Below are 15,517 nucleotides of genomic sequence, written 5' to 3'. Positions count from 1 at the left end.
TTCACTTTCATACATATATATATATATGTGTGTGTGTGTGTATATATATATAGATATATATATATGTTTCTACCCCTTCAGATTGCAATAAGGGTCTGTGGAATAATTTTTGATGTTTACATGGAACCCAGTCTGTCAGGGTTAAATGTCCAAAGAGTATTCTTTATTTTATTTTTTTTTAATTTTTAAAAAGATTTATTATATACAGTATAGTTGATTTTCATGGCCCTTTACCAATTCCTCCCTTTTCCCCTTCCTTCTCTCCCTTTCCCACCCCCATCAACATCATATCTGTTCAAATATCCTAAGAGTATTCTTTAAAGTCAGGTGTTTTGTGTAGATTAGATGGACATATTTATATGAGGGTACTTCAAAAAGTTTGTGGAAAAAATAGAATTAAAATAGAATATAAGGCTTTCCATGAACTTGTTGAAGTACCTTCATACAGACAAATTGTAAAAGTATATAATCTGAAATAGCCTACATAATATTTTTCAAGTACTTAGTCTTATAAAAGAGACTATTCTGTGACTGTAGTAGCTTTCTTCAGACTGGACCTTGCTTTTTGTAGGTATAAACAATCTCTTAACTTGAAACCCTTCCTTTTACCCATATTTTGGATGTAAAACCTGCTAAGTTGATTTTATAGTGGTCCGTTTTCATTGATCTACTCTTTTCAAGCTAGCATGGTTCCTCCTATGGAGTATTATAAAAAAGTAACTAATAGCCACTGTATAATGTCAAACACCTTTTAAAACAGGCACAGAAATTCTCCCCAATACACAACTCACTTTTTCATTATAGTGCACCTAACACAGCCATATTTTTGTCTGGGTTAAGTGGCTGCTAAAGCAACAAGGATGTGTTTGTTTTCAAAAGGGACTTGGGGAATAGTGCCGATGCCCAGAATACAGAGATTATCTAGGAGAAAAACAAAATCACAAAGAACTATGGCAACAGAGCTGAGCAGGGTCTCTAAGTGGACAGGAGGCAGGTGTGCACAGAGCAATCCCATCTTTGATTTTTAATGTGATTTTCAAGTCCAGAATTGCTGATTTAGCAACTTAGAAAATGGGATTAAAAAAAAAAAAAAGAATTCAAAATGCCTCTGCATAAACATATTCTAAGGTAGCAGTTCATTGGGAGGTAAGATTCATCTAGTTTTTTTGCCAACAGCAATTATTCCTCCTCAGTAATTAATAATAAGGATTTCCTTAATATATTACTTTATAATGCTGCAGAGATTAAAGGAAGGAAACTAGTCCAAATGTTATTCTTTTGTGTGTATCTGTGTCAATGTTTTGGTGAGCTCATGGTAATGCTGTGGTTATTTCTCTATCTCTTTTTTTTTCCAATGAAACATAATTGATTGTACATATTTGTGGGGTACAAAGTTGGATATCAATACCTGTGTCTAACACATGATGTCATTTTTCTTTGTGTATATTTGCTGTATATTACAAAATAAATAAAGTCTAATGTCTCCAAAGAAAATTTTCAATCTGAGTTCTATTTGAGATTTTTTAAAAAGAATTCTCACTTGTAAGTTTAAAATCACATACTCTGATTATAAATGCCATATATAAAAATATTGATCAAACAACTTAAAATGATTACAGTTAGCAAAATTATAAACAGGTAATTAATGAGTCTTCTTCTCTGCCACAAATTAATTTTTGATACATGTTTTGATAGGGGGAGTTATCAGCAAAGTTATTAACAAGAATTCTGATTATACTTACTTCATTACTTCTAATCATTTATTATTAAGTGCTGGATTTTAAGTAAAGTACTAGGTTATATATTAATCTAGTATTGTCAAAAGTAAATGCAAATCCTCTTTTAGTTTCATAAGGATATTTAGTCTATGTTAAATTTCCAAGTAGGAGTAAGGCTCTTACTTAAGCTTCCAGATGATCTTTCACATGGCTAAGGATGATCTTTCAGATGGCTAAAGAAAAGAATCTAATGCATGAAATCTACTACCAGTTGTTCCCTAGCATTATAATCCCTGGGATAGGTATTGAGCCACAACGCATAGGTTAGCTAGTACTAACACTCTGCTCTGTGCATACAATCACGCACATTACACACGTTTATGTTGCTGTTATGCCACCAGGTCCCATGCAGACATACTTGAAGTATTCTACCCTATACCAAAGCCAATAAAAAAATGCTCCTTATTATACTAAATTTGAGCTTAATCTGTGCATTCCCCTTTTAAAGTTATTCCTTTTATTTTCTTTTTTAATAATACATGAAAGAAAAAGTGCTCCTGGTTGTTTCAATTTTTTATTTTTTTGCATGTTATTATTTTATTTTATTTTTATTTTTTAGAGGAAAATTCATACTTGTAAACACCTATATTAAAAATAAGAAAAATCTCAAATCAGTAATATAAACTTCTACCTTAAAAAATAGAAGAAGAGCAATCTACACCAAAGCAAATATAAGTAGGAAATAACAAAGATTTTGACAGAAATATATGAAATAGGGAAGTAAAAAACAATAGAGAGAATTAGCAAAACTGAAAGTTGATTCTTTAAAAAGATAAACAAAATTTTCAAACCTTTATCTAGACTAACCAAGAAAAAAAAGAGAGAAGACCAAAATTACTAAAATCAGAAATAAAGCAGGGGCATTATTACATTGTCATTATGGTTTTTTGTGATGGTAAGATTTAGTTTCTTTCTCATTTGCATTTCTAGTCTACCAGTGGGTTTAGTTCTTTCTTTTGTATTTATGGTAGTGATTATCAGTTTTCAGATTCCAGATGTAGGACTTCCTTGAAGATTTCTTGTAGGGCTGGTTGTGCGGTGGTGAACTCTACAAGTTTTTTTGGTCTGGAAAATACACTATTTTCCCCTCATTTTCTGAGGGATAGCATTGTGGAGTATAGTATTTTTGGCTGGCAGGTTTTTTTCTTTTACTATTTTGAATATATCATCCCATTTTCTTCTGGCCTGTAGGGTTTCTCTTGAGAAATCTGCTGTTAGTTTGATAGGGGCTCTGTTATAGGGGACTTGATGCTTTTCTCTTGATTTTTTTAAGATTCTCTCTTTGTCTTTGAGCTTTTCAGTTTAACTATAATCTGCCTCAGAAAAGATCTTTTTGGATTGAATCAAATCTGTTTGGGGATCTTTGGGCCTCTTAGATCTGAAAGTCCATGTCTCTCCCAATACCTGCAAAGTTTTCCATTGTTATTTTGTTGAATAAATTTCTCATGCCTTTTCCTTTCTCTTCTCCTTCTGGAACACCCATGATTCCAACATTTGTGTGCTTAATGTTGTCTGCTGGCTCTCTTAGATTTCCTTCATTTTAAAAAATTCTTTTTCCCTTTTTTTGTCTGCCTGGGTTATTTCAAAAAGACTGTCTTCAAGATCAGGAATTCTTTCTTCTGCTTGTTCTAGCCTGCTGCGTAAGCTATCAGTTGTGTTTTTTATTTTGTTGAATGAATCTTTCAGTTCCATGAGCTCTGGTACATTCTTTTTTAAGGTATTAATCTCTTTGTAAATTTCCTCCTGCATATCCTGGCTTTTTTTTTTTTTTTTCTTCTCATTTCATTATGTTGTCTGAGTCTTCTCATCTCTCAGTGAGTTTCCTTAAGATTGTTGCTCAGAATTCCTTTTCAGTCATTTCAAGGTTTTCCTGCTTTATAGGGTCTGGTATTTGAAAATTACTGTATTCTTTTGGTGGTGACCTGTCTTCTTGGATTTTCATAATTCTAGTATCCCTACATTGACGTCTGGTCATCTGGTAGAGCAGTTTTTTCTATTACTCTGGAGTAGGCTTTGAGGAGAGAGACATCCTCTTCTATTTCTGGTCTCTGCTGGTGACTCTCCTTGTGTTTATACAGTTGAGTGTCTTCTGGGCTGCCTACATGGTGGCCGTGGTTACTACTGTGGTGGTGAGCCACTTTTGTGACAGCTGTGGCTGTGTCAGTGTCTGTGGTGGGCCACCCATGCAAAAGTGGTGTCTTCGGCATGCTCTCTTGCCTGCTTCTGGCAGAGGGGGCTGCCCTCAGCTCCTGCCTAGGATCCCAGGTGTGTTGTCTTGCCTGCTTCCAAGTGGAGGGGGCTGCCCTCAGCTCCTGCCTAGGATCCCAGGTATGTTGTCTTGCCTGCTTCCAAGTGGCTGCCCTTGGCTCCTGCCTTGGACCCTGGGTGTGCTGCCTCGGACCCTGGGTGTGCTCTCTTTCTTTTATAACTATTTATTTTCTTCTTTGATCAGTTATCAATACTGTAGGTGACTGGGAGCATCCTCAGGAAAATTTCCACAGAGAAATGTAGTTAATTGGAAAGTAAAACATATTTTATTTTTAGACTTCTTTCTGTAAAAATCTTACTTTTGTGTACAGTCATGTACCACATAACAACATTTTGGTCAACTATGGACCATACATATGACCATGGTACCATAAGATTATAACGGAGCTGAAAAAATTCTTTATCTACATTTAGGTATATTTAGATACGCAAATACTTAGCATTGTGTTATAGTTGCCTACAGTACAGTGCAGGTTGTGGCCTAGGAGCAATAGGCTATACCATATAGCCTAGGTGTATAGTAGGCTACAACATCTAGGTTTCAGTTAGTATACTCTCTGATGTTTGTACACTCTCTGATGTTTGTACAACAATGAAATCACCTAATGATGCATTTCTCAGAATGTATTCCTGTCACTAAGGAATTCATAACTATAATTAATAAGAATTAATGAGAATGGTATTTCTAGCTGTGAAATTCTTGAGCTATATACAGTAATATTAGCAAAACTAGTGATTTTTCAATTATTTCATTTTATGTATAAAGGATGTACAAATATGCCATGTTTATCTTTAGTAAAAGTGCTTTTAACAAAGATAGTAAAACCATATACTGTGAGTTGCATATTAACACCCTGGTTTAACTAGATGACAGATCACATTGTAATTCTGATATACAGAGCTAAAGAGAATCATGATATCAGGGTCCTTCTGTGTTTGTATTATAACTGATAAGTGGCAATTTGCATTCTAATCCAAATTACCATAGTAAGTATAGGATACTAAGAAAAGCTTTATTTGGTAATCTTTTGAAATCAACTAAATCAACTACCTAATTTGTGCACAGAGAAGTATCTCATGGAGTTTCTAAATTCCCTGGAATTTCTTTTAGATTGTGATGCTTATAAATGAGAATCCTCTACTGGTGGAAGAGGCAGCCCTGAATAAATGTTATAAGGTGATGGACTTGATTTGTGAGAAATGTATGAAGCAAAGAGACATGAATGAAGTATTGGCTATGAAAATGCATTACATCAGCTGTATCTTTCAGAAATGCATTAACTTCTTGAAAGATGGAGAGAATAAACTGGACACCTTGATCAAGAGGTACTGTTTTTTAGCATGTCATGTATAAAGTGCAGTCAAGTGAATGATAATTTATTATATGAAGGCTCGTCATGGATTTAAAAATTAAACATTTTAGCTCCAATTGCTATTGTTGGGATCACATTTAGTCTGCAAGAAACACTTTGAGTGATTATTTAGTTCTCTCCTCTTTACAATGGTATTTTTGTTGTTATCACTGATTTGTAGATGAGGTATCTGAGGTTTGGAGAGATTAAATAGGATGTGTAAGATCATATAGCTAGAAAGTGACCCATACCAAAACTTGAGAATAAGTTCCTTATGCTGTAGGCTGCTGCTCAGGATTCATAATGATACTCAGTGTATCTCTGTTACCGTACCTTGGAGAGCTAGCTATGTGTTATTGTTATTTTCTGACCACCAGAGATCAAATCCTCTTGCAGCTTTACTGAGAGAAGGGAACTAGGTCAGAAAAGTATGACTTGATGAAAGTTTTTATTGTCATTAGAAATAACTGACATAGTAATAAGTAACTAGCTAATTCAATAACAATGTTTAGTTTTTTTTATGGTGGGGGTCACTTTGCATGTACATCTCAGTACCCCAGAACCTGATCAGGCCTAGTCTAATGTACAGGTTGAACAGCAATTTGAATTAAGTTCATCATCATTACTTGAAAAACCAGTGAAAATCTTAAGTAACAAAGAAGAAGCTACTAAAAGCTGTTGGGTTCAGTTAGGAGGGAATGCTTAGTGATTCAACTCCAATTACTCTTCAAAAAATATCTTTCAGCTTGTTAAAAGGCCGAGCTTCTGATGGCTTTCCAATATATCAAGAAAAGATCATTAGAGAAAGTATCAGAAAATTTCCTTACTGTGAAGCTACACTCCTCCAGCAGCTGGTGCGAAGCATTGCTCCCGTTGAAATTGTAAGGCTCCTCTTAACTAAGCTAATACTATCAGTAAGACCTAATTACCACATATTATACTGTTAAAGGCAAGTTCTCTTAGTATTTATTTTTATTATTTCAGAAAATTTTCAGGAATGAACGTGAAGTTAGGTTTGCCTGCCAGACCTGTTTCTGTTTATCCATTTTCCCTCTCATTATCTTCTTCTTACATTTTTATAGCTTGCAGTTTAGTAAACAGTATTTCCCTGTATTAGAACATAGATGTTTATAGTAGAAACTTACATTCTAAATACCTCTATGAAACCCCTAAGGTGGGTACCTATCCACTATGTAACACAGATACACATACACTTGTAGCTCTATGAACTACCAGTACAGAGTCTCACACTGGAAGAATGTATGGATTAATTGTCTAGGGTGATGGTGTCCAGGCAGTGGGTATGTAGCTGGAAGAACCATGGGAAGGCCCATTGTGGTCTCTGACAGCAATCTCAAAGTATGTCCCAGCTTCTTATAGTCCATCTTAATGCCTCTGATTAGAAATTTTTCATACTTAAAAAATCTATTTATACTTCGCAGCTATGAGGCTATGAGAAGTGAATTTTGTTAACTTTATCATCTATTCTTTAAATTACTTATTCCCTTTTGTCATGTATTTATTTAAGTAGCATTTCGTAAGATACTCCCTGCATTCCCTATTGTGAATAGGTTTCTGTTCACCTTATCAATACCCATTCATGCTTGTTTTGGAGTTGGCTGATGGGTATGGGGATCCAAACCCTTGACCTTGATATTATAACACTGCACTCTAACCAACTGAGCTAACCAGCTAGCTCCATACATACTTTTATACACTTCATTCAAATCTCTTCTCAGCCTTTATCTGTGAGGCAAGAAATCGATCCTCAGCCCATCCATGGCTTTCTCCCTCCCTCTGGCAATTTCGGTTCCCTTCTTTGTGCCTTCTCTAAGCTGTTGTATCATTCTCAGTGTGGAAAATCAGGGCTAAAAATGGGTTCCAGGTGCTCCTTTATACATTGAGACTGCCTACTCTGAACCATGAAATAAACAAGAAAGAACTGAGCAGAAAAGATGATCTCATAAAGTCCATGCATTAATGAATTTATGAGAGCTCCCCATACTTCCACTTAGATATTCTTTACTCTTATTTTGTAATAGACTTGGCTATTTGGTGTTTAAGCTTTTAGAAGGTTAAAGTTAGCAAGTTATGAGAATTTTTTATCAGTTATGAATGTGTTTTGGTTGCACATATCAAACTCCAAACAATCATGAATTAAATAGGTAAGTGTTTATGTATTCACACATACTCAAATGTCCAAAGGTAGGTAGACCAGGTATGGCACAGTGGCTCAAAAATGGATTGGGGACCCAAGCACTTTCTCATCTTTCTACCCAACAGTCCTTAACCATGTAGGTTCTCATACTCATGTTTATGAGCTCATAGTTGCCAGGCATTTAATGCTCTTCCTCCAGGCTCACATTCCTGTGCCAGGAAGGCAGGAAGAACAAATGGGTGTATATCTGGAAAACATGAGCTCTCCCATAAATCCTCTGCCTGCATCATGTGACCATTCTTGGCTGTGCAGTAGTCTGGGGAGATGAATATTTTTGACTTGTCCAAACACTGCTGCTCTGAATGAAATTATGCTGAGGTTTGTGAGGAAGTTGGGGGAATTGATATCAGAGAAGCAACTAGCAGCGCCTGCTAGGGGGTGTTTCCTGCACTAACTAGTGGTAGGTGACATTCTGCCTTCATGGGATAAAACAGAAAAACTAAAAATAGCAGCCAAGAGTACTTTTAAAAAGTCAAGGCAGGTCAGGGTAGAGATCAACAATTCATCTTAGCCCCATATGAATGGATGATGTAATTAGAGTTTGTAGAATATAATGATTAATGTTTATCCTAGTGGTCAGAGTCATCAAGAAAAGGTTTATAATAAGGTTAAGATAGTATTTTATTGCATTTTAGAAAGATTTCTCTTTTAAAAATTTTTGTTCCATAAGAGTTATGTTCTACTCTCTGGGAAACTTTATTTTGAATGCTTGTGGTTATGTGTGTCCCAGATCTTGGGACACACATGCCACTGTTTACTGCCTAATGGATTTCATTATACTGCAAGTTCATAAGCCTCTGAAGCAATGCTAACCTTTCCCTGTAACACAATGAATGGTTCTCTGGGCTGGCCGCCTGAGAATTATCCATGTTGCTTTCTGAGAGTGCTCATGCCTGGCGCTTCCTACTCATGTTTCCATTCCCTCTGCCTAGCATGGGACTCTGGCTTCCGCCTGTCACAATACTCAGCAGGAAGTGTGAGGCATGGCTAAGTCTAAGAAATATTGCTCCAGCATAGCAAATTACACTATTAAAGGTATTTTGCTTTATCCATTGACAGTGTGTATTTTAATTTGTAGAAGGTTAACTAATGTCTCTGATTTTATAGCACACACTGAATAAAGCATCCTGTTTATTTTTAGGCTGAATATCTTTCCATAGGAGGAGCTCTGGCACCTAATGAGATTTTTAGTTAACAAAGTAGATGACAGGATTTTGTATAATGAGAAAGTTCTTGTCACACAACTACAAGAAAGATTCCATGTAGTTACTCATTTGTACCATCGTTAATTTTTTTCTGAAGCAATAGTGCACATGAACAACCATGCTCCTAGCAAAATATCCTTTAGTTTTACCTTCAGTTACATCTGTGAGAATGTTAGTATGTGGTTTGACTTCCACAAATGTCCCATTTTGGGGGAGATTTTGAACATGCATCAGGCAGTTTTGTGAAGAAATGTTTGTACATGAAAATGTAATGGTTGGAGTATATCATTGTTGAATATGCCAGTGTTGAATATATCATACTCTGTTGATTTGTGGAGCAGACTGTTATCTGATGCAATACTCTACTTTTGAGGCAAAATAATTATATAGATTTATAAGCATTCAGTGTAATATTAAGTACCAGTAATTCTCATACTTTTAGTACATTTTAGAATTACCTGGGGATGTTGGTAGTAATGCAGGTACCTGGACTACACACTTGGAAATTCTAAGGTATGGGGTAGTGGGATGGATCTGAACTTTTAATAAGTTCTCTGATGCATTCCAGCATTTGGGCACAACTACTATAGACCTTCATTCCTGTTGAAATTATTAATTTAATTATCTAGTATCTGAGGATTCATTTCACCTGGTTTTATCTCACCACTGTACTATTTTCATTCCAAAATTGAATTCTTAGCACTTTTACATGAAAGCAAACTCAGTCATTATTATTTGTATACAGGAGGAACATGACAGTTTTAATAGTGCTACTTTTTAAATAATTCTTGAACATTTTAATATTTTGACTATCTTGAGCATGCAGAACAATGTAGAACTTTGTTTCCAGGTGATACTTTTAAAAATCTTTTATGTATAATTGGTAATAGAAAAACAGATATTCTTAGGAAGAAAAAACAAAAGCTCAAAAATGGGAATAATGACATGTGGCAAAAATTTTGGTTGGGAATATATGAGCAAATTTGAAAAACTCAGAACAAGAAACTGTTAAAAATAGATAAGAAAAATAGATAACCTGGAATTATTTTTGCTTATGCTAGATAGGTTTTAATAGCATCGTTTCAGACACAGTTAAATATTTACTCATAATTTCCTCCCCCAGAACTTATAAATTCTCTTTAACAACTCATTCTAATTTTCCATAACCCTGTAATAATTTTTACACTTTTTGTTTTTCTTAATACTCTGATGCAATTGGTCTATGTTTATTAAAGAGTTTGAAACATCTGGATCATAAAAGTGATAATTTAACTATTTGAATTGCAGACCAACATCAAATGAACAATTAAAACATATAGTCTTTAAAATATTTAAATCACACCAAACTTTTAAGAATTAGGTAGTTAAGCATTTGTGGGGTGCTCTATAATTGTCCCACAGGATATGAATGTTGTCTTAATGTCAATTCTCAGAAGAAAATTCTGAGTTCATTGTTCTATATCCAAAATCCCTGTGGGCTTACTGAATAAACCTAATTGAAAAATACTTTTATTCTAGAATAGGGCCATTATTTTCTCTGTAGTTACTGAGATCCATGACTTACTTCCTGTATGCTTTGCATAGAAAAAGGTATACTCAAGAGGATATTTGTCATTTTGTCATAAACTCTGTGTAATCTCTGTCCTTGATGATTTCTTCCCTTGTTTGTCAAAATTGTAGGACAACATTATTCATGGGGTGACATCTCTGTCATTTTTCCATGATGATTTCAGAGGGTTTTTTTCTCTTCATGCCCTCTCTAGGGTTCTGATCCCACTGCATTCTCTGTGCTTACCCAAGCCATCACTGGTCAGGTGGGTTTCGTGGATGTTGAATTTTGCACAACCTGTGGAGAAAAGGGAGCAAGTAAAAGATGCTCAGTATGCAAAATGGTAAGAACGGGGTTCTTTTAAGTTCATTGACTTCTACTTTAGATTTCAGCCAAGCTGATGATTGAGTTTTAATAGTCTATAAATATAGCAATTGACATTAATTTTCTAGTAAATTCTAGTACATGAAAGTATTCTATCTATTTAAAAAGTAGTTTTGGAAGAAAACTATAGAGTAAATGTAGTTCTGTGCCCTGTCTATCTTCTGCCAAGCTGCCAGTCTTCCTCAGCTTCTATCATGACCACTCTACAGAAAGAAAGGATATGAATAAGTGAATATGAAAAAATAAGAAAAAAATTATCTGTAGAGCAAGGGGACTGAGGTTGGTGTGGATATGAACACCTAGAATGGGACACTTCATAAATATCAAATGTAACTCTTCTGATGTTGGTTTTAATCTCTTCATCAACTCTTTCTTGTATAACTACAACTTCCTCCTGGCTGTCACCAATCTTTAATCCCTATGGGCTATACTGCCTGCTTCTGCCAGAATTATCTTTGTAATGAACATATCCAATCATGTTCTTCTCACATCCAGATATTACACACATGCATGTTACCTTAACCCCATAGGTGACATTAATTTCCTGTTGACTTTAAGGTTGAAATTCTTCAGTATATCGTATGAAACCCATGACTATCTCCTGTAACCTACTTCTCCAGTTTTGTATCCTTTAATTACTTATCTCTCTGAACCTCTTTTTCCTTATGTGTGAAAAGGGGCTAGAGTTATGAGAATTAAATGAGACTACCTATACTGGTTAACTATTGCTGCATCTAAAAACACTCTAAAACTCAGTGCTTAAAACAACAATCATTGGGCTGGCCTGTGGCTCACTTGGGAGAGTGTGGTGCTGGTAACACTAAAGCCACAGGTTCGGATCCCCATATACAGATGGCCGGTTAGCTCACTTGGGAGAACGTGGTGCTGACAACATCAAGTCAAGGGTTAAGATCCCCTTATCAGTCATCTTAAACAAACAAACAAACAACAGCAATCATTCATTCTTTCTCCCACTTTTGTGGTCGGCTGACCTCAGCTGGGGCAGTTGTGCTCCACGTATCTTTCATCCTCCTTGGACCAGCAAGCTGGGCTGAGCATGTTCTCCTGGCAGTGGCAGAGGTACACATGGGCAATAGAAACATGAGGTCTCTTGAGGATTGGCCTCCAAATTGCCACACCGTCTCATGTCGTTGGCTCAAATAAGTCACATGGCCAAATCTCCAAACTCGAATCTCCTCCTCTTCAGTGCAAAGAACTTTAAAATCACATGGGAAAGTGTATGAATGCAGGAATGAGTGAAGAATTGGGGCCAATAATATAATCTATAACACCACCCATGTGTAACATCTAGCACAGTGCTTGGCATATAATAACTGTTTAATAAGGTTCATTCCCATCTCTTCACAGCTCCCACTTACAAAAATATGAGCTCATTTAAAAAAACTTCTTGCTGTCCTTGAACATGTCATTCACTTCCCTGTTCCTGCATTTTTATACAAGATATTCCCTCTACTTGGAATGCTTCTTCCCCACGTCTCTGTCCATCCTGACTCCCTCCGGCTAGAGTGAGTTAGTGTCTCCTCTGTGCTCCCATCGCTGTTAACTGTGTTGTGAATCACAGTGTGAGGTGTCTATCCCCCTCCGTTCTGCTTCATCCTGCTCTTTCCCAACCCTGGCTTCCTCTGGGACAATAACTGTCTTCTTTGTGGTTGTACTGTACCAGTTCCGGCACATAGTAGGTTCTTCATAGCCATTTGTTAGAGTCTTCGGTAGACTTATATATCCATTATTGTTTTAAAGTGCAAGCTAACAAGTACAAATCTACATCAATATACACCCACACCTCGTGGTTTTAAAATAAAGTATGGAAAATGTAACATTTTTACAGTGTAGTTCTTGGTTTAATGTCATAGTTGGGAAATTGTGCAATCACAGATCTTGAAATGAAAATAAACCTGCAATTGCTTTCAGGTAATATATTGCGATCAAAGTTGCCAGAAGATACACTGGTTTGCACATAAGAAAATCTGTAAGAATCTGAAGGACATTTATGAAAAGCAACAACTGGAGGCTGCCAAAGAAAAGAGGCAAGAGGAGAGCAGTATGTATATAAAACCTGAGCTCATTCTGCTTCCTAGCGGGGAAAGCAGTGATAGATGATGTGAACATGGGGCACACTGGAACTGAGTCTTCTCTGGGGACCAAGGAAGTGGGACCAACACAAGGATCACACTTCAACTCAAACGTGTCTCTTTTTGGAGTCCTTGGGATAATGCACAGGATATAGTCAGCCTAGACATCATGGAAAACAAGGAGACAGAATCCTGAGGAATGTAGTTTATTCCACATTCTGCATTCTGCCTCAGGACACTGCCCTGGAAGAACTCTAGTCCCATTTCACTTATACTTTGTTCATGAAAGATTGTAAGGTCTTTGATTAAGGAAATAATTAAATTTCCCCTAATGGCCATGAGAAGATTTTAAGGTTGGAAGCCTGAAAATTTCTTAATTAAATTTCAAAACTGCAGGTGAAATTACAGTGTATTTATAAATTACAGATTAAATTACAGATGTAATATACAGATTAAATTTCCACAAATGTCAGAGCAGTGAGTTTCCTATTATTTTTCTCTCTATCCCTCATGAAGTTATGTGACTCATCAAAACCAGTGAGTTGCTTCAGCAATGATTCTCATATTGGACCCCCACCTTCACTCCCCACCCTGGAGAATAGATCACATAATCTGGGGAAATGTAAGTAGTTTGCAAAAGTTGCCCAGGTGACTCTAACACTAGGCATTCCTCCTCCACCCTTCAAGCAACCATGACCCTTTACTGCTTGGCTGAGAAACACTTGTGGTGGGATTGAATAATTTGTACAAAATTAAACCATTTATAGTGAAAAGTGTAGTCAGGTTTTCTGACTGCCGTGCTTTCTCCAGTTTTCTGGACCAAACTTATTTTCCTATGTGCTGAGGACAGAGAATCCAGCTGTTCATGTACTACCAAATCGTCATGAGAGAATAGGATTGTCAGTAGAATGGGACCGCCCACGTGTTAAGCCTCAGCCACGTGCCACACACTGTTCTAAGTGTTATGGACACCTTTATTCTTCACAAAATGATGGATAGGCTTTATTACCCCCATTTTACAGATAAGGAAACAACAGGCAATTACCTACTCAAGGACATCAAGCTAATTAATAGGAAAGCTACATTCAAATGCAGATTTTGTCACATTCCAAACAACAATCCTGATTTAGAGGCCTCAGATCCAACACTGCTTCTGCTCCTTGGAAACTTGGAGTAAATTGCCAAACTCCTCTCTTTCCAGTTTCCACATTTGTAAAGTATTGATAGTAATGTAGTTCTTATGAGGATTAAATAAATTAATACAGGTAAAGGATTTAGAAGAGTATCTGATAGATGGTAGGAACAAAATGACAATTTTGTTTTCTTTTTATCAGATGGCAAACTCAATGTCAATTCTAATTGTGTTAATGAAGAAAAACCAGAGGCTGAAACAAGCGTTTGCCAAGAGGATTCCAATCCTAAAGATTCTGTGGAAGGGGAGAAGGAATGTCTGCAAAGTGAGGCTGGGCTGCAGTGCTTTCAGGATGCTCCTGCAGGCCCACAAGCATCAGAGGAGTAAAAGCTGTAGCATGCTGTAGCATGGATGCTCCCCACCTAGCAGGTAGCTGGAAAACTCATGTGACTGTGTCCTCATTGCCTTGTGACACCTGCATGGCACCAGTGCAGGATTCCACGTGTCGTAGAATAGAGGCTTTCAAGCAAAGCTCTGTCTACCATACTCTAATTTCCTATTAATTTCTGTTCTATAATCGAACAGATATTTCTACGGAAAATTTTTTCTTTCAAAATACAGGAAAAACATTTCCAGTCCCTTTCTGAAGCCGGCTTCCCAGTAATTGTTCTCAAAGGAAAATAAATCCGCTTAGAGAAGAAATATAGGCTCTAGGAAACAAAGGGACAAGCAGAATAGGTGTGGGAGAGAACAGATTTTTCAGGAAAGAAAAATTTTGTAGCCATAGAAGTGGGTAGTTAGAAAAATCATGACATATGTGAATGAAATTCATATAAATAGCATTTACAGTACTGAAGTTCTGCTTATTAAGATGCAATGAAATGAAGAAAAGCTATATGTTAAAGGATCTTTCCCAATTATTTCAGCTAATTGTAGTTTATATGGAAATTATCCTGGGCCGTCTGAACTTTTTGTAGTTCCTGCAGTAAAGTTCTGTCTACAGTGTTTGTTCATTCAGAAATGTCAGATCCCTCTTAAGGAAAAGGCATAGCCAGGTCTGTCTCAGCATGTACATTTAAAAAGACACTACCTGGGGGCTGGCCCGTGGCTCACTTGGGAGAGTGTGGTGCTGATAGCACCAAGGCCATGGGTTCAAATCCCCATATAGGGATGGCCGGTTAGCTCACTTGGGAGAGCCTGGTGCTGACAGCGCCAAGTCAAGGGTTAGGATCCGCTTACTGGTCATTAAAAAAAAAAAAGAAAGAAAGAAAAAAAAAGATACTACATGAAATTTTTGATTAAGTAATGGCCAAACATACAGTATACACAATTGTAAAAATAATTCATGTGCCACATTCTGCCTAAAAGGCTGAGTAAAGTTTTCATGGGGCTCTTTCTGTCCAGAAATTGTGGTTTATAACTGTCATTTAGAGGATGTCATCAGTTTTTAACATACGTGGTAATTAAACAGAGCTAGAAAGTGATGTCTGAATATAGCGCTGTGTTTCAAAGTTTCTTGTGTTGATTTTTAAATAAAT

The 15,517-nt window shown here is 36.5% G+C and overlaps 1 protein-coding gene across 1 annotated transcript in view; it reads left to right on the top strand.

The window, feature by feature from the left end:
- ANKMY2 (ankyrin repeat and MYND domain containing 2) overlaps nt 1–15,517 on the top strand; it is a 43,317-nt gene extending 27,800 nt beyond the window's left edge. The window contains exons 6-10 of the mRNA XM_063099900.1: nt 5,158–5,372; nt 6,144–6,279; nt 10,585–10,713; nt 12,687–12,816; nt 14,182–15,517. Coding sequence (XP_062955970.1) covers nt 5,158–5,372; nt 6,144–6,279; nt 10,585–10,713; nt 12,687–12,816; nt 14,182–14,366 — 795 coding nt within the window. The 3' untranslated portion in view covers nt 14,367–15,517. The remainder of the gene's footprint in view (nt 1–5,157; nt 5,373–6,143; nt 6,280–10,584; nt 10,714–12,686; nt 12,817–14,181) is intronic.

The sequence above is a fragment of the Cynocephalus volans genome, chromosome 6 (assembly GCF_027409185.1).
Source record: "Cynocephalus volans isolate mCynVol1 chromosome 6, mCynVol1.pri, whole genome shotgun sequence".
Classification (NCBI taxonomy): domain Eukaryota; kingdom Metazoa; phylum Chordata; class Mammalia; order Dermoptera; family Cynocephalidae; genus Cynocephalus; species Cynocephalus volans.
This window is presented reverse-complemented; position numbering and strand designations above follow the sequence as displayed.